At 44.7% G+C, this 26,427-nt stretch overlaps 1 protein-coding gene across 2 annotated transcripts; it reads left to right on the top strand.

The window, feature by feature from the left end:
• Positions 1 to 162: 162 nt before the first annotated feature.
• Positions 163 to 24,393, top strand: ZBTB37 (zinc finger and BTB domain containing 37). Of its 2 annotated transcripts, none has more exons than XM_056532052.1 (4): positions 163 to 234; positions 19,707 to 20,662; positions 21,534 to 21,633; positions 23,062 to 24,393. In XM_056532052.1, the coding sequence occupies exons 2-4, from the start codon at positions 19,734 to 19,736 to the stop codon at positions 23,587 to 23,589; spliced, it is 1,557 nt and encodes a 518-aa protein (XP_056388027.1). In that variant the 5' UTR covers positions 163 to 234; positions 19,707 to 19,733; the 3' UTR covers positions 23,590 to 24,393. The 2 variants fall into 2 exon arrangements, with proteins under 2 accessions (XP_056388027.1, XP_056388029.1); XM_056532054.1 differs by lacking the exon at positions 163 to 234 and adding an exon at positions 17,522 to 17,617.
• The last annotated feature ends 2,034 nt before the right edge of the window (positions 24,394 to 26,427 follow it).

Genomic DNA, 26,427 nt, shown 5'->3' with positions numbered 1-26,427 from the left:
GAAGAGGAGTGATATTAATGAAGATTTTATAGTCTACTATTCTCTATCTCACGCCCTCCAGCACCTCCTACTCCCCACCCAATATGGCGCCCAATTACCCCCCCCCCCCCTTTCTCCATCCAAGGGTTCACTTCCGGGTTAAGAAGGCAGAAGAGTGAAGGTATTTTGACATAGCACTTCCGGAGCGTTGTGTTCCGGCGGTGGCCCCGTCCCGGCCCGTCCGCGCCCCCGGAGGTAGGTGGCAGGATTCATGAGGGAGGGGAGGGCACTCAGGGGGGTTGGAGTGTAGGGCGCGGCTTTAGGACCGCACGGCTCATTCTCCCGGGTCGGGGAGGGACCAGTCTATATCCAGCCCGCCCACTGCCACCCTCATCAGCCCGAATACTACTACCCCAGGGGGTAACCCCAGCGCCCGCCGCCCGCCGCCTGCACCGCCCTGTCTGAGGGGCAATAGATTTTCAATAAGCTGGACGTGGATTGGTTTACAGCTCTTTGACTGTTGTAAAACTACAACTCTCAGCATGCCCAGGGTGTCCTAGAATCCTGGGGGTTTTAGTTCCACACCGGTTGAAGACTTCTACGTTGTTTTTGCTGCGGCCACAATGAAAGAACTTTTACTATTATAGATGCAGTTTATCATGATGTGAAACTACAAATCCCAGCATTGCCCGACAGCCTGAAACACTACACTGTCCGCTATTGTGACACTACAACTCTCAGCATGCCCCCAGACCAGTGTTTCCCAACCAGGGTGCCTCCAGCTGTTGCAAAACTACAACTCCCAGCATGCCCGGACAGCCTTTGGCTGTCCGGGCATGCAGAGAGTTGTAGTTTTGCAACAGCTGGAGGCACCCTGGTTGGGAAACACTGCCCATGACAGTCTGGCGCACCATAGCTTGCTGATCACTTCCTTAGATCCTTGTTTACCAACTGGTGTGCCTCCAGCTGTTGCAAGACTACAAGTCTCAGTTTTTACTTTAGCAAGTCCGATTTTGTGATGCTAAATATTGCAGCCCAGGTGCTTGTAAATTGTGTAAAACTACAACTCCCAGCATGCCCTGACAGCCTGGAAAGCCACAGGTTACAGATGACTATCTTAGACTATGTAGAGCTTGTCCCTGTACATGAGGTCTGTAAGGCTGGGTTCACACCACGTTTTTCAAATACGGTAACCGTATACGGTTTTCCGCAAAAAAAAAAACGTATACGACTTTATCCGAAACCGTATGCATAGAGAATGCATTGTAAACCGTATTCCAAATGTTGTGTACGGTTGCATCCGTTTTGCCTCGGATACGGTTTTGCCGATTTTTCAACCGTAGGCAAAAACGCTGTCGACCACGTTTTTGCCTCCGGTTGGAAAACCGTATGCGAACCGTATGCGGTTCTTTTAACATTGTTGTCTATGAGAACCGTACACAGAATTTCAGAATGCGGTTGCACACGGTTTTTCTAATCCGTTTTTGGAGTTGACACATGCGCAGATTGGAATTTCAATAGAACAATAGTAACTTTATTAAATTGCTGGAAAACTAATTCCAACAAAATAGCAAAACCGTTGGCAAAAACTGATGCAGACGGATAGAACCGTACGGGGGAAAAACCGTATACGTTTTAATTTGGAGTCATACGGTTGCATACGGTTTTTGCCATACGTTTTTTAGCGGAAAACCGTATACGGTAACCGTATTTGAAAAACGTGGTGTGAACCCAGCCTTATGCCCCAGGGGTTTCAAAACTACAACTCCCAGCATTCTGAACAGCCGCTCAACGGCTCAATTCGCAGCATGCCGGGAGTTGTAGTTTTGCAACTGCCGGAGATCCACGGTTTGGAGACAACTGCCTTAGGCAATGCAGCCCAGGTCTGTGGCTCTCTAGTCTATGTGAAACTACAACTTCCAGCATGTCCTGACAGCCTAGAATGCCACAGATTGCAGATTACTATGTAAGAGTATTCAGCCCATGTTCTTATAGATTCTCTCTAGCGCTCCAGATTTTCCCACCATTTGGCCACCAGGATAGGCTGGGAGTTGTAGTTGCACAGCAGCTGGAGCACAACAGGTTGCAGATCACTACTTTAGGCCAGTGTTCTCCAAACTGTGGACCTCCTGCTGTTGCAAAACTGGCTGTCTGGGATTACTAGGAGTTGTAGTTTTGCAACAGCTGGATGTTTGGAGACAACTGCCTTGGGCTATTCAGCGATGCAACCCTTGTGCAGAGGAACAGTGTTGCAGTTGCAAATTGCAACCAATCAGATCACCTCTTACATTTAAAAAAAAAAAAAAAAAAAAAAGGCCTCTGAAACGTGAAATCTGCAATCTAATTGGTTGCTATAGGCAATTGCACCACCGTTCCTCTGCATAAGGTCTGATAAATCTTCCCCAGTGCATCAAGAAGAATAGGAAAACTTGCCTTCAAAGGGTGTGCGGCTTAATGGTTAAGGCTAGGTTCACACTGCGGAATTTCTGGACAGAATTTCTGCCGGAGATTTAGCCAGCGGCATTAAGACCGCACGGACTGCATTGCCGTCCCCATAGACGGCAATGCATTTCCGGGTGGATCTTTTGGGAGATCTGCTCAGAAATGCATTGACATCTATGGGAACGGCAATGCAGTCCGCACGGTCCTAGTGCCGCCGGCTTGATCTCCGGCAGAAATTCTGCCCAGAAATTCCACAGTGTGAACCAAGACTTATGGTTATGACAGTACAGAGGCAAAAATGCCACATCATTGTGCCTATAGCAAGCCAACTTATATTTGGTCCAAACACTAGACCAGGGGTAATCAGCTATCACTGATAGACTTCAGATGTTTAAGAGCCGCAAAAGATGCGCATTCCCAAAAATTAAGAAATACATGTAGCTAGTGGTATTTATTCATATGCTACAAAAAAATTTCTACTTATCCCGGTCTCCGCTGACACCTCGCCTCCCGTCGCATTGCTGCTCCGCTGCCAATCACTGGCTACAGCAGTGTCCCCTCACAGTCAGTGATTGGTGGAGCATTAAGGCAACATCATGTCTACAGCTCCAGGAAAGCTAGGAAGTTAGTTAGGTAGGTGGGTGGGTATTTAGGTAGTTAGATGGGTAAGTAAGTGGGTGTGTGTTTAGATAATTAGGTTGGTAGGTATGTGGGTGTTTATGTAGTTAGGTGGGTTGGCAGGTGTTTGGGTGTTTAGGTAGTTAGGTGGGTAGGAAGTTGGGTAAGTGTTAAGATAGGTAGGTGGGTGTTTAGATAATTAGGTGGGTAGGTAGGTTTGTGGGTGTTTAGGCGGGTAGTTAGTACCATAATAATCGGCCCATCAGACACACATTACAATTCTACTTATGTGCCCACTGCTTCTGGCATTGGAGCACTGTGTGCCGCAGGGCAGAGCAGACAAAGCACTTAAAAGGGAAAGCCCCCTTTAAGATTGCATGGTCTATGTCAAGGAGGCTGACCCTATACCAGAGGCAGATTCATTCAGTTTAAAGTAAAGCTGTCATCAGTGTCACCTGCACTAACCTGTGGGTACAGACAGGTATTACAGGTGAAAATGATGACAGCCACACTTACCTGGTCCTGTTCCAAGCTCTGGTTCCCCCGCAATCTTCCGCCGTATCTTCCATTCCGGGGCCGACATGGAGCTTTGTGATGTCATCGCTCCTGCTTCTCTGCTGGGTTCCCCTGCTAGCAAACAGCAGCAGTGACGTCACGAAGCTCCGCTCATGCTCCAAATCTTCCCCACAACGAAAGAGACAGCAGAAGATTGCGGGAGAACTGGAGCACGGAACGGGATCAGGTAAGTATGGTTGTCATCAGTGTCACCTGCACTACCTGTCTGTACCGACAGGTTAGTTCAGGTGAAACTGATGAGATTTCCTTTAAAGGGAACCTGTCACTTTCAAAATGCTTTCCTCTCTGCAGGTATCAGGTTATAGAACTGGAGGAGCTGAGCAGATTGATATATAGTTTGTAGGATAACTTGTCATTTAATCATATAAATCTCTGCTCATTCTGGGCCAAGTAGTCATGTTGGCGGTCCTACTCCGTGATTGGCAACAGAAGATGATCCAGCAATTCAAAAGAATGTTCGGCTTTATTAGGTATTTTCAGGTAAAATTGTGCATCCACTTCACACCACAGATGCCATCTTGACGCGTTTCGAGCGCATGTTCTCTTTGTCAGAAGATGATTGACGACTCTCTACATGCACACTTATAGAGGGACAGCTGTCAATCACGAAGTAGGACCGCCCACATGACTACTTAGCCTAGAATTACCAGAGATTTACATGAACAACATAAAAACTATCCTGCAGATTTGGCTTTCCTCCTAAATCTGTGGAAAATCCACAATAAACCTGCAGTGTTGTGTTTTTATGGCCTTTTTTTCTACATTCTTCATGAGATTAGAAATCCTGGAATCACGTGATCAGAGAATTCTAATGGATAGGAGGTCACAGACAAAAAAAATTATATATTGAGACCCACTTTTTGGGAAAAAATGCTACAAAAAAAAAAATTTTAAGCCAAAAAGGAGTCACACATAGGAGCTTTGTGGACCCTTCGGGTTCTACTTCACCTTTCTAAACTGCAATGAATTGTCAGACTCTGGTTTCTATGGTACCTATGTCTTGTTTTCTCCATAAAGCTTTATTGTTCTTATGAGAAAAGTCCATCAATGTGTTTATTTGACTAACCAGAGGTAAGAAGTGCTGGTACTTTCCTCGGCTACTCCTTATTAGGTTATCTGATCTGTAAACTGTATGGGGATAAGTGATGTATATATGTAACAAATCACTCGAGTCACTATATACATAGAAAAATAGGTATTAAAGGGGTACTCCGGTGAAAACCTTTTTTCTTTTAAATCAACTGGTGGCAGAAAGTTAAACATATTTGTAAATTACTTCTATTAAAAAATCTTAACCCTTCCAGTACTTATTAGCTGCTGAATGCTACAGAGGAAATTCCTTTCTTTTTGGAACACTGATGACATCACGAACACAGTGCTCTCTGCTGACATCTCTGTCCATTTTAGCAACCATGCATAGCAGATGTATGCTAAGGGCAGCATGGTGGCTCAGTGGTTAGCACTGCTGCCTTGCAGTGCTGGGGTCTTGGGTTCAAATCCCACTAAGGACAACAATTAATTAAGCATTAATATTATTATAATAACGTCAGCAGAGAGAACTGTGCTCGTGATGTCAGCAGAGAGCATTCCAAAAAGAAATGAATTTCCTCTGTAGTATTCAGCAGCTAATAAGTACAGGAAGGATTAAGCTTTTTTAATAGAAGTAATTTACAAATATGTTTAACTTTCTGCCACCAGTTGATTTAAAAGAAAAAAGGTTTTCACCGGAGTACCCTTTTAATCTCCTGTAAGGGCTTAGTCATACTTGTGTATTTTGCTGCAGATTTTCTGCAGCTTATTTTGCTGCCCATTAACTTGAATGGGCAGCAAAATTCACTGGACAAAATCCGGACATGTGAACGCACCCTAAAAATATATTATTTTTATACTTTTTTTTTTTTTTTACTTAAATGGGTAATGCGCTTTAGGAAGTCCTTCATTGACTAGGAGAGTCCCACAAAAATAAGCTACAGTACAGGGTGTCCTGGTGCTAGGACCCAGAGCATTATGCTGTGATCTGCTGTTGAATCTGACAGCAAGTGTCCTGTTTAAAGGGGTACTCCGGTGGAAAACATTTTTTTTTAAGTCAACTGGTGCCACAAAATTAAACAGATTTGTGAATGACTTCTATTTAAAAATCTTAATCCTTCCAGTACTTATCAGCTGCTGCATGCTCCAGAGGAAGTTCTTTTCTTTTTGCATTTCCTTTCTGTCTGACCACAGTGCTCTCTGCTGACACCTCTGTCCATGTCAGGAACTGACCAGAGCAGGATAGGTTTGCTATGGGGATTTGCTCCTACTCTGGAGAGTTCCTAAATGGACAGAGGTGTCAGCAGAGAGCACTGTGGTCAGACAGAAAAGAATTCCAGAAAGAAATACAACTTCCTCTGCAGCATACAGCAGCTGATAAGTACTGGAAGGATTACAATTTTTAAATAGAAGTAATTTACAAATATGTTTAACTTTCTGGCACCTGTTGATTTTATAAAAATTGTTTTCCACCCGAGTTCCCCTTTTAATTTTCCTGCAGTGCCTCCACAGGGCCCATAAAGAATTACATGGGTCCAATTTATACCATTGGGCCTTCCATGAAATGCATGGATGTGCGAACTCCTGCAAATTTGATGTTCTTCAGATTCTCATGTTCTTCTGAAACCCCCCACAAACAACATGTTCTTCTGAAAGACCCCTTCTATTAAAGGGATACTCCAGTATCCCTTTAATAGACACTAGAATTTGCAATAGCGGCCATATTGGTTGTCACTCAGCTTTTCGAGTGGTTATATTTTGATATAACATATAATTCAGGTTTTTAATTGCAGTTAAGGAATACAAAGACAGGAATGGATCTGAAAAGATGAGCAGTCTGAGTCTATTATCTATACGTGTATTTATGATCATCTATTTCTGGCTTTGTGTTAAGTAATTGCAATTGAAAACCTGAACATGTGAACACACCCTTAAAGGGGTACTCCAGTGGAAATGTTTTTTTTTTTATGTCAACTGGTGCCAGAAAGTTAACCCAGATTTGTAAATTACTTCTATTAAAAAATCTTTACCCTTCCAGTACCTTTTAGCAGCTGTATATGCTACAGAGGAAATTCTTTGCTTTTTGAATTTCTTTTTTGTCTTGTCCACAGAGCTCTTTGCTGACAACTGATGCCCATATCAGGAACTGTCCAGAGCAGGAGAAAATCTTTATAGCAAACCTATGCTGCTCTGGACAGTTCCTGACACGGACAGAGGTGTCAACAGAGAGCACTGTGGACAAGACAAAAAAGAAATTCAAAAATCAAAGAATTTCCTCTGTAGCATACAGCTGCTAATAAGTACTGGAAGGATAAAGATTTTTTTTATAGAAGTAATCTACAAATCCCCTGTCTATTAGCCCACACACATCACTGCATACGTGTGAGACTGCAGAGTCTCTAGCAGTGAGCTCTCAGCCTTGAGAGCAGGGCTACATTGTTTCAGTCTCATTCAATCTGCAACATTGTATTTATTCCAACTAACACTGCATCACTATACCTATTGAGACGGCCGAGTCTCTATTAGGGAGCTCCCACATAAAGAGGCGGGACTTTACCGTTCACTGTGGACATTACTGTTGCTAATACCAACAGTCACCAACCATTTTTTTCATCATTTTTACAACTACTGCTGCTATATTTATTGGGATTTTTTTTAAATGTGTACATACTATAATCTATATGCTAGATAGCCACAGACGTGTGGTCACCAATTAATTCTGTATTAGAAATTTCAATTTCAATTTATTAGATTCCTTATATAGGTATATTTTTTTGCCATATTAAATATTATATTACTGTTTCTGTTGAACCACAAGGGCCCTGTGAGTCACGGTATACTTACATTTTATCTAATTATTTTATACACACAATTTTAAATAAGACAATTTTATTTATCCAATATTCTAGACCCTGAGCCTCAATTATTTTACTAATTTACAAATCTGTTTAACTTTCTGGCACCAGTTCATTAAAAAAAAAAGTTTTCCACCGGAGTACCCCTTTAACCCCTTAAGGACCATGGACGTACGCGTACGTCTAAGCTCACTGGTAGTTAAGGACCAAGGACATACGCATACGTCCATGGGAATTTCGGTCCCTGACGCGCACCGGGCGGGGACCGGACCGGGGTGACTGCTGATATCGATCAGCAGTCACCCCGCGCAAATGCCCAGGGGGGGTCATCAGACCCCCCATGTCGGCGATCGCTGCAAAACGCAGGTGAATTCACACCTGCGATTTGAGCCGATTCCGGGTCATACGGGTCTATGGTGACCCGGAAAATAAGGGGGATCGGGGTTGTCCAAGACACCCACGATCCCCCTGAAGGTATAGGAGTGAAGTGGCAGGGGTGCCACCCCTCCTATCCCTGCTATTGGTCATCTATAAGCGATGACCAATAGCAGATCGGGGGCTAGGGGGTTAACTTTCGGTTTCCCTGCTCTGCCCACCCACAATAGGCGGGGCAGAACGGGGAAACCGAAGGGGACCAGCACCGAAGTCCACTTACCGCGGCGGAGGCAACGATCAGCGACGGGGATCGGTGGCAGCAGAGGACGGCGATGCGGCTCTCTGGCTGGTGAGTTGCCTAGCAACATCTGGAGGGCCACAGTTTGAGACCACTATACAGTGGTCTCTAAACTGTAGCCCTCCAGATGTTGCAAAACTACAACTCCCAGCATGCCCAGACAGCTGTTTGGACATGCTGAGAGTTGCAGTTTTGCAACAGCTGGAGGGCTACAGTTTGGAGATCACTGTGCAGTGGTCTCTAAACTGTAGCCCTCCAGATGTTGCAAAAAACAACAACTCCCAGCATTTCCGGACAGCCACTGACTGTCCAGGCATGCTGGGAGTTTAGCAACAGCTGGAGGCACCCTGTTTGGGAATCACTGGTATAGAATACCCCTATGTCCACCCCTATTCAAATCCCTAATTTAGTCCTCAAATGCGCATGGCGCTCTCTCACTTCGGAGCCCTGTCGTATTTCAAGGAAACAGTTTAGGGCCACATATGGGGCATTTCCGTACTCGGGAGCAATTGCACTACAAATTTTGGGGGTCTTTTTCTCCTTTTACCCCTTATGAAAAGGAAAAGTTGGGGGCTACACCAGCCTGTTAGTGTAAAAAAAATGAAAAAGAATTTACACTACGGAAATACCCCATATGTGGGCGTAAAATGCTCTGCGGGCGCACAACAAGGCTCAGGAGTGAGAGCGCACTATGTACATTTGAGGCCTAAATTGGTGATTTGCACAGGGGTGGCTGATTTTACAGCGGTTCTGACAAACGCAAAAAAATAAATACCCACATGTGACCCCATTTTGGAAACTACACCCCTCACGGAATGTAACAAGGGGTAAAGTGCACCTTAACACCACACAGGTGTTTGACGAATTTTCGTTAAAGTTGGATGGGAAAATGAAAAAAAAATATATATATATATAATTTCACTAAAATGCTGGTTTTACCCTAAATTTTTCATTTTCACAAGGGAAAGTGAAAGGAAAGTGCTCTGTGGGTGCACTACAATGCTCAGAAGAGGAGCGCCATTGGGCTTGTGAAGAGAAAATTTGTCTGGAATGGAAGGCCACGTGTGTTTATAAAGCCCCCATAGTGCCAGAACAATGGACCGCCCCCCCACATGTGACCCCATTTTGGAAACTACACCCCTGAAAAATGTAAGTTTTCATTTGCTCAGCCCACTGTTCCAAAGATCTGTCAAACGCCAGTGGGGTGTAAATGCTCACTGCACCCCTTATTAAATTCTGTGAGGGGTGTAGTTTCCAAAATGGGGTCACATGTGGGGGGGGGGTCCACTGTGCTGGCACCACGGGGGGGCTTTGTAAACGCACATGGCCCCTGACTTCCATTCCCCTGACCTTTTCCAAAAGCTCAATGGTGCTCCTCCTCTTCTGAGCATTGTAGTGCACCAGCAGAGCACTTGACGTCCACACATGGGGTATTTCCATACTCAGAAGAAATGGGGTTACAAATTTTGGATGTCATTTTCTCCTATTACCCCTTGTAAAAATGTTAAATTTGGGGAAAAATCTGCATTTTAGTGAAAAAAATTTTTTTTTTCATTTACACATCCAACTTTAACAAAAATTCGGCAAACATCTTTTCCAAAGTAGTAGGCCATGTGTTTGGTTTTTTTTTGCTGTTTTTGGGGGGCATTTTCTCCCATCACCTTTTGTAAGAATGGTAAATTTGGGGGGAAAAACTGCACTTTAGTAAAAAAAAAATTTTTTTCATTTACACATCCAACTTTAACGAAAAGTCGTCAAACACCTGTGGGGTCACTGGACCCTATGTTATGTGCCTTGAGGGGTGTAGTTTCCAAAATGGTATGCCATGTGGGGGTTTTCTGCTGTTCTGGCACCATAGGGGCTTCCTAAATGTGACATGCCCCCCAAAAACCATTTCAGAAAAACTCACTATCCAAAATTCCATTGTCGCTCCTTCCCTTCTGAGCCTTCTACTGCGCTCGCCGAACACTTGACATACACATATGAGGTATTTTCTTACTCGAGAGAAATTGGGTTACAAATTTTGAGAGGATTTCTCTCCTTTTACCCCTTGTAAAAATTCAAAAACTGGTTCTACAAGAACATGCGCGTGTAAAAAATGTAGATTTTGAATTCTCTCCTTCACTTTGCTGCTATTCCTGTGAAGCACCTAAAGGGTTAACACACTTACTGAATGTCATTTTGAATACTTTGAGGGGTGCAGTTTTTATAATGGGGTCTTTTATGGGGTATTTCTAATATGAAGACCCTTCAAATCCACTTCAAACCTGAACTGGTCCCTGAAAAATTCTGATTTTGAAAATTTTGTAAAAAATTGGAAAATTGCTGCTGAACTTTGAAGCCCTCAGATGTCGTCCAAAAGTAAAAAACAGGTCAACTTTATGATGCAAACATAAAGTAGACATATTGTATATGTGAATTAATATATAATTTATTTGGAATGTCCATTTTCCTTATAAGCAGAGAGCTTCAAAGTTCGAAAAATGCAATTTTCAATTTTTCCATCAAATTTTGGAATTTTTCACCAAGAAATTATGCGAGTATTGACAAAATTTTATGACTAACATAAAGTAGAATATGTCACGAAAAAACAATCTCTGAATCTGAATGAAAGGTAAAAGCATCTCAGAGTTATTAATGCTTAAAGTGACAGTGGTCAGATGTGCAAAAAAGCTCTGGTCCTACAGTGAAAATTGGCCTGGCCCTTAAAGGGGTACTCTGCCCCTAAACATCTTATCCCCTATCCAAAGGATAGGGGATAAGATGTCAGATCGCCGGGGTCCCGCTGCTGGGGACTCCCGGGATCGCCGCTGCAGCACCCCGCTGCCATTACTACACAGAGCCAGTTTGCTCTGTGCGTAATGACGGATGATACAGGGGACGGAGCAGCGTGACATCATGGTTCCGCCCCTCGTGACATCACGGTAATGATAGCGTGGTGCCGCAACGACGATCGCAGGGGTCTACAGCAGCGGGACCCCAGCGATCTGACATCTTATCCTCCTTTGGATAGGGGATAAGATATCTAGGGGCGGAGTACCCCTGTAAGGGGTTAAGGATGGAGTTTTTTTTTGTTGTTTTTTTTATTGCCTCCAGGTAGTGTAGTACGACCCATGATGCATCTGGTAATTTATGCTGCCACACTGAAATTAGCTAAAAATATTCACATGCTGATTTACCCAATGCTGTATAAGCTGTATGTTCGGTATTGTTCCTCTGCTCTTCCCTAGATCTTATTTGTCAGTGAGCGCAGTCGGCGTGAACAGAATGGCAGCTGTTGTGACATCGTATGTGATAATATTATTCAGCGCTGAAACCTGAAAGCTTTTCACATTTTAATTTATAAGGATTTTTCTTGGTTCCGCGGTTACAGATGTGGCAGTATTAGTCTTATTTTTTCTGTTTCATTTCATTTGGGACCACCACCCTCAGTGTCCAGGATAAAAGGTAACTCAGATCCTGGCCATTTAACCACCTAGACCACTGCATCTAGGCCAGGGGTTCTCAACCAGGTGTACATGTACCCAATGTGTACGCCAAGGGTTATGCATGGGTACGGCAATTCAATGACAAATACCAGTCATGCATTGGCCAGTATTTGTCAGCGCAGAGCGGGATTGGACGCCATGGAAGCTCACTATACTGTACCGTGGCCGGAGCTGCAGCCACTTTACGTGAGCTGCAGTGGCTGCCAGGCCTGACGTGTGACGTCCCTGACATTGCACCGAGATGCCGTCACAGCGCAGAAGGACGTCACACGTCAGTGCGGCCCTCCGACTCCCGCCAAACAGGATAGACACAGGCCTGGTAAGCATGTTAAACTAAGTCTAACACCGCAGTATGAGAGGGTGTTATTGTATGTATCTCATATATTGGCCCAGGGGGATCGGGGGGATATACTTTCACCCTTTGGGGGTACAGTCGCCACTGATGTAGGCAGATAAATATTGGGTAGGTGTGCCCATTGCCATGATGCACTTTTTGGAGTTGTGATGGTAGTATCAATCCAATGGGATGCAGTAATTTTTTTGCAGGCTTGGCATAAAAAGCTGCCTTTTGAGCATATCAGGATAGGAGTATTTCTTACTAAATTCTAAATTCTTCAGGAAATTGACACCCATTTACAAAAAAATTATGCACCCCCAAAGATATGTCAGGCATGCAGTTATGTCTAAGGCAGATACAGTCATGGCTGTAAATGTTGGCACCCCAGAAATGAAGTATTTCTCACAGAAAAGGATTGCAGTAACACATGTTTTGCTATACACGTGTTTATTCCCTTTGTGTGTATTGGAACTAATCCATAAAAGAGAGGGGAAAAAGCAAGTTGGACATAATGTCACCAAACTCCAAAAATGGTCTGGACAAAATTATCGGCACCCTTAACTTAATATTTGTTTGTACACCCTTTGGAAAAAATAACTAAAATCAGTGGCTTCCTATAACCATCAATAATCTTCTTACACCTCTCAGCCGGAATGTTGGACCACTCTTCCTTTGCAAACTGCTCCAGGTGTCTCTTATTGGAAGGCGCCTTTTCCCAACAACAGCAGGGTCATTGTCCTGCTGGAAGACCCAAGATCTCAGACGCAAACCCAGCTTTCTCGATCGGCTCCATTGGGGGACACAGACTGTGGGTATATGCTGCTGCCACTAGGAGGCTGACACTAGGCAACAAGAAAAGTCGGCCCCTCTCAGCAAGATATACCCGCCCACAGGCACCTGAGCTAATCAGTTTTAGCTTAGTGTCAGTAGGAGGCAGACACAGGTCTGGAGTTCTCCAGACCTGGTCGCTTATTTTTCTTATTTTTGAGTTTAGGGGTGTAAATTTAGATTTTTCTCTCCCTTTTATTTCTATCTTTTTAGGTGGGGTTTTAGGAACATAGTGTTCACTGTTTCCCCATTTGCAATGAAGGGGCACAGGCATCGAGTTATGCACTGTCAACCCCTTTTCACCAACGGTAAGCACCTTGGGTTGTACCTCTGGGTCCGGTCCCCCTACCTTCCCTGCTCATCTCGCTGTTTCAGCCCGGCATGATGCAGGTGTTTGTTTACTAGCTGACTGAAGCCTTCATTAGGTAAGTTTTCTAAGGACAAGGTGAGTATTTCTTTCCCTTTCTTTTCAGGTTTGTAGTCCTGCTCAGGATTCGCAACCTATGTAGCCCCCCTATTTGGAGCCCACTCCTCTTTATTCACTCTGGAGACAGTCTCCTGCTCGGCCATTCTGAACATTGGGGATATAAACAGTGGTGCAGGACATTTTAATATGTGTTTTCACATTATTAGGGGCATTTTCACAGCTCTTTTTGCATGCGCCCGGCATATTTTCGCATCGGCCGCCTCCGTATGCAATGCGACCGGAGTGCCGGAGTTTCTGTTCTCTGTCGGCCGCGCTGTCTCCTTTCTCCCGGCTGCACTTTCCTTACTATACTTGGCATACAAGTTTTTTTTTAATGATGGCTGCGGCGTGTTCTCCTCACGGAGTTTAGCTCCGCCGACTCCCTGCCGGCAGGGATTCCGGCCCTATAGTGCTTCAGCGTCCGTATTGAGGGTTCTTGTTCCTTCCTATCAGCGCGGTGCGTGCACTGCAGGGGTCATTTTGAACCAATGAGGGCCTGGCTGGTGCTGTTTCTGCCCCTCCTTCTCATTGGGCTAGCCCTCCCCTCCCTCTCTCTCTCTTCTCTGCTGAGGACCGGTGTTTCTTCACTCAGCCTGCTTCTTCTCTTCCTGAGGGACACAGACACTGGGTGAGACTGCTCCACTTTTACTTTTGCTTGCACTATGTCCGAACCCAGAACTAACCCCCCCTCCCCCTCCAGACATGTCCCTGCGGCCCTAGTCACCTATTACGCCTGTGTGGGCTGCAAAACTAAAATGCCTTGTGGCTCTGCTAAACCCACTTGTCCTGCCTGCACCACTGCGCTCCCCAGCCCTCCTGGTATATCTTCCCAGGACGTTCTCCTGGTCGCCATCCTAGGTCTCCAGAACTGCGTACCAGGTCCGTTTCTCCTTCATCCAAGGCTGCCACCCGCTCCCACTCTCCTGGGGAACTGGCAGATGAGGCGTCAGTAGACAACTTGGTCTCGGCCATCAGAGACACTTTTCACCTAGAGGACCCAGGAACTTCAAACCCAGCTCCAGAAGTTTCCTTTCCCTGCTCCCGTCCCTCTTCTAAGGTTTTCAGCTCTCATGCTGAATTTGACACCTTACTGGAAACAGCATGGAAGCATCCTGACAAACTCTTTCAAGGGACTAAAAAGGTTCAGGCACAGTTTCCTTTTGACCAGGACCTCATTACAAGATGGACTTCTCCACCAACCGTGGATCCTCCGGATTCCCACCTGTAGCGACTACTCTGCCCTTGGCGGATGCAGCATCCTTTAAGGACCTGGCGGACAAGAGGATTGAAAATCTGGCAAAATTCGCCTTTGAAGCAGCAGGGTCATCTTTACTTCCTACCTTTGCTTCTGCTTGGGTGTCAAAAGCCCTTTCTGTCTGGGCTTCTCAACTCTGCCAGGGCATTTTGTCAGGACGATGGTGACGTTTATGGTGAGTGATTACCGAAAAGTATATAAACCATGTGAATACTTTTAATGTTATGCCTGATGAAGGAGGTGGCAAAAGCCCTTGTAACCTCGGAAACACGTCGCAAATAAACTTTATGAAGAATACTAGCTGCATCCCTCTATTCACATGACAGATCGATTTACTCCAGCAATATTACACGCCATCTTGGAGGGGGGGGGGGTTTGCGATAAAGTTTGCATCCCCCCCAACGTGGAGTAAGTTATAAAACTGACCAATGTATATCCCCTCTTCCTTCCCCATCTTTTAAACTGATGCCCTTCTGTGCGCTGGTTACTTTTATCTATTTCTCCCTATGTTGTCTGCACGGTTGTACGTGGAGTCCATCCGGACTAATACTCTGACGCTCTCCAGCATTGATTGGATACCTACCTTGGTGGAGGAACATCTTGCAATAGAGATAGAGATATATATATATATATATATATACCAACGTGGCCCAGAGGGTGTTTGCGGTGGATCCTATTGTATATGGGACCAACTGTTTTTATTATTGTTTCAGATTCAAGCTCTCCCTTTGAGTTATTTTTTTATTTTTGTTATTATTCTTTCAAGACCCGACCTTCCTGGAAATCGGATAACCGTTCCTGCCGTTTCATGCCCAAGTCAGGCACCCGTAAGCCTCCCTCTGCCTGAAGGGACGCCCCCACCTGAAGATTCTTCTCGGGTGGGAGGGCGTTTGTTCCTTTTCCGGAACGTTTGGTCCGCCCACGTGCAGGACTCTTGGGTACAAGATGTTGTTTCCAACGGATATCGGATAGAGTTTGCCTCCTTTCCAAGGGATCGCTTTTTTCATTGGGAGTGCCTTCTCCAGGACCATCCTGTTCGTGTCCAGTCGGATAACTCCACAGCCGTGGCTTATGTCAAGCACCAGGGTGGCACATGCAGCTCAGCAGCGATGGCTGAGGTCTCCAAGATCCTTCTCTGGGCGGAGTTCAGGGTTCCCTCTCTCGGCGATTCACATACCAGGAGTCAAAAATTGGGAGGCGGACTTTCTCAGCCACTCCTCAGCTGACCCTGGCGAGTGGGCTCTTCATCCAGAGGTGTTTGCGGAAATCTGCAACCTCTGGGGCACCCCGGATGTGAACATGTTTGCATCCCGACACAACCAGAAAGTTCCTCACTTTGTGGCGAAGTCCCAGGATCCCTTGGCCCTAGCCGTGGACGCCCTAGTGATTCCCTGGTCGCACTTCACCCTCCCCTATCTCTTCCCTCTTCTTCCTCTCCTTCCCAGGGTCCTGAGGAAGCTCAAAGCGGAGGGCCCTCCCGCCATTCTCGTGGCTCTGGGCTGGCCCATGTGGGCATGGTAGGTCGATGTGGTTTGTCTAGTGGATGACGTTCCACTGCGTCTCCCAGTTCTTCCTGACTCTCTCAGGGTCCCCTTTGCCACCCCAATTTACTGCCCCAGTTCACTGCATTTGATGGTGTGGCGGTTGAGACCGCGGTTCTGAGGGCCAGGGGGTTCTCTCCACAAGTAGTTCGCACTATGATCAGGGCGCGCAAGCCCTCCTATGAGAAGATTTACCACTGTACTTGGTGGTCATATTTACGTTGGGTTGAATCTCTCTCCTTCTCTCCAGTTACGTTCTCTCTCCCATAACTTCTTTCCTTTTTACAGTCGGGGCTGGAACAATGCTTGTCTCTCAATTCCCTTAAGGAACAAGTTTCAGCTCTCTCCATTCTCTTTCACCGTCCCCTGGCATCCGATCCTCAAATCCGGACTTTTCTACAAGGTGTGTCTCATGTGGCCCCGCCTTACAGATCCCCTACTCCCCCTTGAGATCTCAATCTGGTTCTCAGTGCCCTGCAGGGTACTCCCTTTGAACCTCTCCGGGACGTTCCCCTTCATCTCCTTTCCTGGAAAGTGGCCTTCCTCCTTGCAGTCAGTTCTATTAGGAGGGTTTCGGAGCTGGCAGCCCTCTCCTTCCACTCCCCCTACCTGGTCTTACACCAGGACAAGGTTGTTTTTCATCCGGTTCCGTCCTTTTTACCTAATGTGGTATCCGCCTTTCACCTTCTGTCTTTTTGTCCTGCTCCTTCTCATCCCAGGGAATGTTTGCTCCATGGGCTTGATGTGGTATGGGCTGTTTGGATTTACCTCTGACTCACTTCTTCCTTTTGCTGGTGTGACTCCTTCTTTGTGCTTATGGAGGGTCGTCGTAAGGGGCTTCCTGCTTCAAAGGCAACCATTTCGGAAGCTTACCGCTGCAAGCGGAAGACTACTTCTTTCAGGGTCTCAGCTCATTCCACTCGTTCTGTCGGAGCCTCCTGGGCTCTCCGCAACAGGGCTTCATCCTTGCAAATTTGTAAGGCGGCCACCTGATCGTCTTTTCACACTTTTACGAAATTCTACCAGGTACATACCTTTGCATCTGCTGATGCTAGTCTGGGTCACAAGGTGTTGCAGACAGCTGTGGTTCAGCCTTCCATCTAAGCCGAAATTTTTTTTACCCACCCCGGGGACTGCTTTTGTACGTCCCACGGTCTGTGTCCCCCAATGGAGCCGATCGAGAAAAGTAGATTTTTATGCTTACCGTAAAATCTCTTTCTCTGAGGATCCATTGGGGGACACAGCACCCACTCATTTATTTTGGTGTTCCTGGTTCGGTTAACTGTCCATGGGTGTTTTCAGTTAGTTTTTATTCTGTGGTTTCCTCAGACAGTTACTGTTTTTTCTTACCTGTCAGTCCTCTCCTACTGCTTTGGGACTAACTGATTTGCTCAGGTGCCTGTGGGTGGGTATATCCTGCTGAGAGGGGCCTACTTTTCTTGTTGCCTAGTGTCAAGCCTCCTAGTTGCAGCAGCATATACCCACGGTCTGTGTCCCCCAATGGATCCTCCGAGAAAGAGAGATTTTAAGGTAAGCATAATAATCTACTTTTCTGACACTGGGCTGTACAGTGCGACCCAAAATCCTCAGATTTCATAATGCCTTGTACACATTCAAGGCACCCAGTGGCGGAGGCAGCAAAACAACCCCAAAACATCATTGAACCTCCACCATATTTCACTGTAGGTACTGTGTTCTTTTCTTTGTAGGCCTCATTTTTGTTTTTGGTAAACAGTAGAATGATGTGCTTTACCAAAAAGCTCTATCTTGGTCTCAACTGTCCATAAGACGTTTTCCCAGAAGGATTTGGGCTTACTCAAGTTAATTTTGGCAAAATGTAGTCTTGCTTTTTATGTCTATGTCAGCAGTGGGGTACTCCTGGGTCTCATGCCATAGCATTTCATTTCATTTAAATGTCCACAGATAGTTTGTGCTGACACTGATGCTCCCTGAGCCTGCAGGACAGCTTGAATATCTTTGGAACTTGTTTGGGGCTGATTATCCACCATCCGGACTATCCTGCGTTTACACCTTTCATCAATTTTTCTCTTCTGTGAATGCCCAGGGAGATTAGCTACAGTGCCATGGGTTGCAAACTTCTTGATAATGTTGCGCACTGTGGACAAAGGCAAATCTAGATCTCTGGAGGTGGACTTGTTACCTTGAGATTGTTGATATTTTTCCACAATTTTGGTTTTCAAGTCCTCAGACAGTTCTTTTCTCCTCTTTCTGTTGTCCATGCTTAGTGTGACACACACAGACACACAATACAAAGACTAAGTCAACTTCTCTCCTTTTATCTGCTTTCAGGAGTGATTTTTATATTGCCCACACCTGTTACTTGCCCCAGGTGAGTTTTTAAAGGAGCATCACATGCTAGAAACAATCTTATTTTTCCAATTTTGAAAGGGTGCCAATAATTTTGTCCAGACCATTTTTGGAGTTTGGTGTGACATTATGTCCAATTTGCTTTCTTTCTTCCCTTTTTTGGTTTAGTTCCAATACACACAAAGGGAATAAACATGTGTATAGCAAAACATGTGTTACTGAAATCCTTTTCTGTGAGAAATACTTCATTTTCTAGAAAAATTTCAGGGTTGTTAACATTTACGGCCATGACTGTATGTAAATAACTAGTGGTGTGGTCTTATTAGACACTGGGTCTTGCCACAGGAAGGTATAGACGTATTTCCCTTGCTACCCTATAAATAGGCTCACAGAGGCTACTTTTGGGTAGTGTACCTCTTGTTATGAGATGCTGGTCATGCCTCTACGATGCACTTAAAGACATTTTGCCCAGTTGACAGTCTTTGAGAGGGAAAAAAAAAGAATCGTCTTTTGAGTAATTGTCCACCATCTAGGCCGTTCTGACCCAGCCATTAGGAGGTGTTGGGAGCAGTGGTTACATGAGGGCACACACACATTGTGAACAGGCTTTGGATGGCCTAGACAGATCACCAATAGAGAGTGTTGTTTGATCCGCCAACAAATACAAGCAGCTCTGTTTTTTTTGTCCACCTTTCAGACACATGTGGCACCCTGATTACATACTGTCATCTCTGCCTAGACCATTCCAAAATGAAATTTGGTGTCACGGCGCCCATTAAGTGTCCTGACTTTGACAGCCAGCTACAGTCACATTGATTACCAGTGGTGTTGTGAACAAAAAACCTTGGCCTACCTGGTCAACAGATTTTGCCTACCTGGTCAACAGATTTATTACCAATTTAACATTTTTTGCTGTGTCAACTTTGGCAGGAGTCTGCAGGATCTACAGATTGAACATCTGTGGGCAAATGTGCAGCAGTATGCTATAGGGAACCTGTATGCCTCTGCCCAACAATATCTCATCTTGTATCCAGGCTAGAGGTGCAAAACAGGGTTCTAGACCCTCCTTTCATTTGTACAGTGCTCCCAATAAACTTTCATCCTAATGTTTTATCACTTACATGTATCATTATTACATTAAGACATACTGAACTGTAATGTTTCATTCAATTCTGTGAATGATTTTGTCAAGGCATGTAAAAGAACGGTGTATAGGCAATGGCAATTTCTAGTTACATATATTTATAAAATGAAACTTTGTATTTAAACTATCTTCCATTCCTTCCCATAGGGTTGAGTGCTTACAAGAGGGGCAGCCATGGAGAAAGGAGGCAATATTCAGCTGGAGATTCCGGAGTACAGTAACTCTGTCCTGAGCCATCTGAACCAGCTGCGGATGCAGGGGCGTCTCTGTGATATTGTGGTCAATGTACAAGGCCAGTCTTTTCGAGCACACAAAGTGGTCCTGGCAGCCAGCTCGCCCTACTTTCGAGACCACATGTCCTTAAATGAAATGAGCGCAGTGTCATTGTCCGTCATCAAAAATCCAGGGGTCTTTGAACAGCTGCTTTCTTTCTGCTATACAGGCCGTATATGCTTGCAACTTGCAGACATCATAAGCTATCTGACAGCTGCAAGTTTTTTGCAGATGCAGCACATTATAGACAAGTGCACGCAGATCCTCGAGGGAATCCATTTAAAAATTAGTTCACCTGAATCGGAGGAAGAGTTAAGCCAGAGTAGACCTAAACACCAAGAAAGAGTCCAGGATTCCCACCGAGTCAGCCAGAGTTTGACTCGTTCTTTAAGCCCACGGCACAGCACTCCAAGACCCTCAGGGAATCGGCGGGGTCAGGTAAGCACTGTACTGGACATTAGAGAGTTGAGTCCAGCAGAGGAATCCACAAGTCCTCAGATGGTGGAGCAGGGATCAGATGTGGAGAGCAGGGAGCCCATTCTTCGAATCAACCGAGCTGGACAGTGGTACGTGGAAACAGGGTCAGCAGACCGAGGGGAACGGAGTGACGATGATGTCAGGGTGATGGGGGCCCTTCGTATCAAGACAGAGAACCTGGATGAGTGGCTGGGTCCTGAGAACCAACCTTCTGGAGAAGATGGAAGCAGTGCAGAAGAGGTGACTGCCATGGTGATTGATACAACAGGGCACGGTCCCACGGGACAAGAAAGCTACAATTTGGGGTCTTCTAACACCAAAGTGTCCAGGCCAACAAGCAGTGAGGTGGACAGGTATGTGAAATATTATGCACCTATTTCTTTCAGAGAAAGACCAGCTTGATGGTCAGGATCTCTTCAGAGTATAAAGATCAGAAGTATTTTGCTGGGGGATATAGCTTCAAGCTGTTGGGTCCTCAAGTATGGAGCCTTGCTGGTTAGCGTTTGACACATATGATAAGAGTTTTGCTGTTGGCGCTCACTACTGACCCAAGGTCTGTGGATTGCTAAGGAGCTTCACTGTACCATGTGGAGAAACCAGAGTTTATGTATGCTTTTCATGGTGTCCATCTGAAAAATAACAGTTTAGGGCTAATGGTCATTGCTATATAAGGGCTAAGTTACATTTTGTGGTATTATGGTGGTAATACTGCAGTGTAACCACAGTAGTACCCTAGGGTCCAAAAAAAACCTTTAAACAATCCCCACTTGTTTTAGGGATCTCTTTACAATAAACTGATCACAAAGTGCCATCCTACTGAAGCGCCCAGTGAACAGCTGTAATCTATAGTGAAACCTATAGTTTTCCTGCAGTGCCACCACAGGAAAGATGATGTGTGACCCTATGCTCATTCACATCAATGGGTACTTTGTGTAATGGAGGAGTAGAGAGAATATCCAGAGAGAGAGAGAGAGAGAGACTTTCTTTCTGACTGATCTCGACTTAAGCCAAGAGAGTCCTGAATATGCCCCCTCCCCTTTGTTTTCCCAAAATTCCCCAATATGTCATATAAAAATGTTTTTCATAAACTGGATGACCCTTTAGGTTCCATCATTTGTGAGCTCCACAATGTCAGAAATGTCCCTTCTATAAGAAAGTTAGAAATGTAGTTACATAAGTTAGTGGGACATTTCCTAAAAAAAACTTTTTATTTCTTTATCAAAGATTTAGCCCTTCTGGTAGCGTTGGCACCATGCCGGAACGACACAGAGCAAAGAGTGAGTCTCCCCGGCGTTTGGAGGAACCAAAGCAACACAGCAACCAGGTCAGTTGTTTATTACCCTCTGGAGGTCATGTGAACGGACAGAACTGAAGTCTAGATGGTAAAGCATCAGCTAATAGCTGCAGAGCAGGTTTCAGAGAAGAGGGCATCATTTTGGCAACATTTCATGAGCAGCCCAATAATGTGTATCAGTGTGGATGTCTCCGCTGATCAGCCTTTGGAACAAACTGTTCCGAACACTGGAGCCGGGAGCTCAAGATGTCATAGCCCCGCCCCCTCAATGCAAGTTTATGGGAGGGGGCGTGACGTCGCAAACACCCAGCACCGGCTCCAGCGCTCGGAACAGTTTGTTCCAAACGCTGAGCAGCGGAGTACCCCTTTAAAGTGTCCCTGTCCTTACAAAAACATTTTGACATGTCATAGAAACATAAGACTGAGACAAAAAGGTACGAAAAAAGTATATAAGCTTTATTATTGGTAACAATAATTAAAATCCAGAATAAAATGGAACAACAGCAGACAGACTACTCCGGCATCTTAACAAGGGCCTAAGAAAAGATGGGACTACAATACATAAGCAAAACCTGTTGTGTACATACATAAGGAAGTATAGCTGTATAAAAACATACTAGCAAAAATATACCTGTATGTGTAAACGGGTTTCAGTGCTGAGACAACCAACGATTATTAAAATGAGTGGGGAGAAGCACACAGTTATGCGCTTTATTCTCGATCTCACTATGTAAACTAACAAGGACACTTTGAAGCCTTACACAGCTTGAAAACTTGCATTTAAGGCACTATAGTAAAAGTATTAAAGGGTTACTCCGCTCCCCAGCGCCCTGAACATTGAGTTCCGAACGCTGGGTGCGGGCTTCCATGTTCATGCCCGCCCCCTCATGCTCACTCCCATAGACTTGGATTGAGGGGGCGGAATGTGACGTCATGGGGCGGGGAGTGACGTCACGAGGGAGCGGGCGTGAACACGGAAGCCCGCACCCAGAGTTCAGAACTCAATATTCCGGGTGCTGGGGAGTGGAGTAACCCTTTAAAGGGGTTGTCTTGTGAAAACTATCTTATCTATCCCTGTCCGACTGCTGAGTCCCCCCACAATTTTCGAAACAGGACCCCAGCTCGTGCTTCATTTATTTCTATGGGATCACTGGAGATGCCCGAGTGCTGTATCCCGGTTTCTTTGTTGCTCCCATAGAAATTAATGTAGTTCGCACCGTCTATAGCACATGTTCTTCACTGAGAGCCGGGGTCCTATTCTGGAGATTGCGGGAGGCTCTGTGGACAAGGCTGGTATGATAAAGGGGTTTCCCACCAACAACTCTCAGCACCTATCTGCAGGATAGGAGATACATGATGTGATTAGCGGGGGGATTAGTACTGTATCACCAATGGTTACAATACTTTATTTTTTATTTTTTATAAATATTCTATTCCTCTTCTTTCTTTTTCATATAGGGAGATGAAGGAGGAGTAATTGGAGTGAGCGGTTATGTAGAATATCTTCGCGAGCAAGAGGTGTCTGAGCGGTGGTTTCGCTACAACCCACGATTGACCTGTATTTACTGCGCCAAGTCTTTCAACCAGAAGGGCAGTCTGGACCGCCATATGAGGCTTCACATGGGTATCACTCCTTTTGTGTGTCGAATGTGTGGTAAGAAGTACACCCGCAAGGATCAGCTGGAGTATCATATACGGAAGCATACAGGCAACAAACCCTTCCATTGCCATGTGTGTGGGAAAAGCTTCCCCTTCCAGGCCATCCTCAATCAGCACTTTCGGAAGAACCACCCTGGCTGTATTCCTCTAGAGGGTCCTCACAGCATTTCCCCTGAGACCACCACAGTTGTCACTTCTAGAGGTCCAGCCGGGGAAGAGTCTCCACCTCATGAAGAAGCTGGTGGAGTGGCACCTTCAGCAACAGCTGAGATTGCCTATGGCGGTGATACGGCTCACGGCTCTGTGTCCACCACTGGACCAGATTAAGAAAAAAAAAATTTCTATATATATATATAAACAGGAGGACACAAGTAGACTAATTTCCTCCCTTTTACCTCAGCAAAACTTCACATTTTTATCCTTCCCTCCTGCTCCTCTCTTTTTCCCAGTTGAGTTCTCAAGAGATTGTCTCCTGGGGTATTTGTAGATTGGAGAATTTTGGGAAGTTTGCAAATTTCATTGCCAAATTCAGAGAAATTGTATTAGCTTCCTTTTGTGCTCCTTTCCTTTTAGACCTCAACAAAAAAAAAAAAAACAACTGTTACCATTGTGTAACCAACAGCTAAGGAAATGGGCTACTGTTTTTTTTACATGAAAAGGCCCATTATTTTTTTCCAGTCCAGTCAGTGACTATTGGAGATCATGCTGTACATGTTGAAACAAATGCAGCTCTCCAGGAGCATTTCAAGGTGGTTTTGCACCTATTCATTGAATTTTTTATTTTTTTTTCTGAATCACGCTTGGCAAACTGGTTGGTCCTGGCTTTCAAAGAAGTTTGATGGTGCTGTTTTAGGAATATTAGTAAGGTGCTTAAATATACTTCTGTAGCAGAGTCAAAGACTACCGGTGCATGTGAGAGAAGTGTGAAACGTTAGGGAACGCTCGGAAAAGTGAGTTTCGGAGGCAGTGATGCAATAAGTAATCCTTGAGAGAGGTCTCTATGGTGTTGGCGACCACTCTGAGCAGGGCTGGATTTATGCTTTATGTACTCCCCATCTAATAGTCACAGAGACTTTGCTAGTCATTACACACAACAGATTTGTATTTAGGAAAGGAGGCCAACAAATCAGTGTTTCCAAACCATGGTGCCTCCAGCTGTTGCAAAACTACAACTCCCAGCATGCCCGGACAGCCTGTGGCTGTCCGGGCATGCTGGGAGTTGTCGTTTTGCAACAGCTGGAGGCACCATGGTTGGAAAACACTCCCCTGGATGCACACAAATTTAAGCCAAAATGATGGTAAGAAGCATTAGTGCCAGTAATCCTGACTTCTATGACTTCCAATTATACAATTTACTTAGTATGCTAGGAAAATTTCCTTTACAGGTGGTTATTTGTGCTTTAAAGTCAATGTCCACCATGTAGTTTTTGGTCCAGTAGTTCCTAAGGGATAATTTCTCAATATATCTTTATAATATTTTTCTGTTACAGAAATTAAAGGGGGACTTTGGGAAACTGAAACTTATCACCTTTGCACAGGATAGGGGATAAGTGTTTGATCCTGGAGTTGGGGTCCGACCGATGGGACCTTAGCAATCACCTGTACAGTGACGGCCCGTTCAGCCAGTTGCCAGCTGAGACTGTATAGGCTGAGTGGGCTGTTACTTCATGAGTCTGGGCCAAAGTGACCGCAATCAGACCTTTATCACCTATCCTGTGGATAGAGGATACGTTTCAGTTCCCCAGAGTACCTGTTTAAGTGAATACATTCAAACTGCCTGCAGCCACCTCTAGGGGGAGCTCAAGAGCTTGCTGCATACAGTTTATTTTTTTTATTTTTTTTTTTCATCGTATCCTAGTGGAGGCAGCAGGCAGCCGGAATTCGGTCATTTAATTCTAGAAAGGCAGTTTGGAGTCATAAAACGGAACTCTGACCCTTATAAAGATATAGGGGGACATTTATCATTGTCTTTAGAGCCTTTTTTTTTTTTTTGCTTATATTTAGCGCTTGAAAGCACTGTTTTTGCGACTCTTGTCTGTAAGCACAAAGCTACACACAGTATGGCAAAAGTCAATTTCAGTTTTCACTTTGCAGTGAATGCAAAAAATGGCGCACATTAACACCACAAATCTACACCAGCCCAGACCTGGCTTACAAAACTGCCTTTGGGGAGGGGGGGGGGGGGGGGGGGGCACTGTTAAAACTTTGCGCAGAGGAGAGGAGGAATCCTACAAAATGATGTTCTGTAGTGATTCATTGTTTTCTGCTTACGTGCGCCAAATTGATCAACCCCTTCCTCCCGCGATAGTATGATAAATATATTGCATCTAAGCAAACCAATGCAAAAATAAAGGACTTCAAAACACACTTTCAAAAGACAATAATGATAAATCTCTCCCATGGTGGGGGACATGAGTCATATTAATAATTATATATATATATTAATAGTCTCAATTATACATGTGTTTGTGTGTATGTAATATATATACATATATATATATATATATATATATATATATATATATATATATATATACTTTTCCATTGCTTAGATAATCCTACACCACTCCGGTTATGGGAACATTTTGCCATGCCTGTAGATGTTTCCTTGCAAATGAACGACTAGGGCGAGACTTTTATCTTATATAACTTAAAATAAATCCAGCCCTGGGATGTAAGAAGTAAAAATAAGTGATGCCTTTTTTGCCCTTGGCATCAATTGCCTTACCAGCTGCCTGCGCTGAGAGCTTTGCCTATTAAAAATGAGCATGTACTAAGCTATTTTTTTTTTTACTTACAATGGTGGCGTTCCCACCAACCCAACCATGTTTTTATCAGAAAGGCCCATTTTTCGGTTGCTTATTTATAAATGACTAGCATTTTAGATGCTCCACTCGCACTTTTTACCTAACTGTAGTGAACAAGGGAGATTCACCCCATCGACCTTCTTGCAACCATTGTTTTTTTTAGCAGAGTGAATACGCTTTAACACAGACGTTTTTTACTTGTTGTTTTTATTTTGTCAGTATAAATCTTCATTGTGCTTGTTCTATGCCATAGACAGGTAGATTTGGTCTGTAGGTCTCCCGGCATGTACAAGGTTAGTGACAGTAGTTCATGTATTTATTTATTTTCTGTTTTTTGTTACCTACTACACACAATTTA

Source organism: Hyla sarda, chromosome 7 (genome assembly GCF_029499605.1).
Source record: "Hyla sarda isolate aHylSar1 chromosome 7, aHylSar1.hap1, whole genome shotgun sequence".
NCBI lineage: Eukaryota > Metazoa > Chordata > Amphibia > Anura > Hylidae > Hyla > Hyla sarda.
This window is presented reverse-complemented; position numbering and strand designations above follow the sequence as displayed.

Coding starts and splice junctions, on each gene's coding strand:
- ZBTB37 (XM_056532052.1), top strand. CDS start 19,734: ATGGAGAAAGGAGGCAATATTCAGCTGGAGATTCCGGAGTACAGTAAC. Junction 20,663..21,533: donor ACAAGCAGTGAGGTGGACAG/GTATGTGAAATA, acceptor TCTTTATCAAAG/ATTTAGCCCTTCTGGTAGCG. Junction 21,634..23,061: donor CAAAGCAACACAGCAACCAG/GTCAGTTGTTTA, acceptor TTTTTCATATAG/GGAGATGAAGGAGGAGTAAT.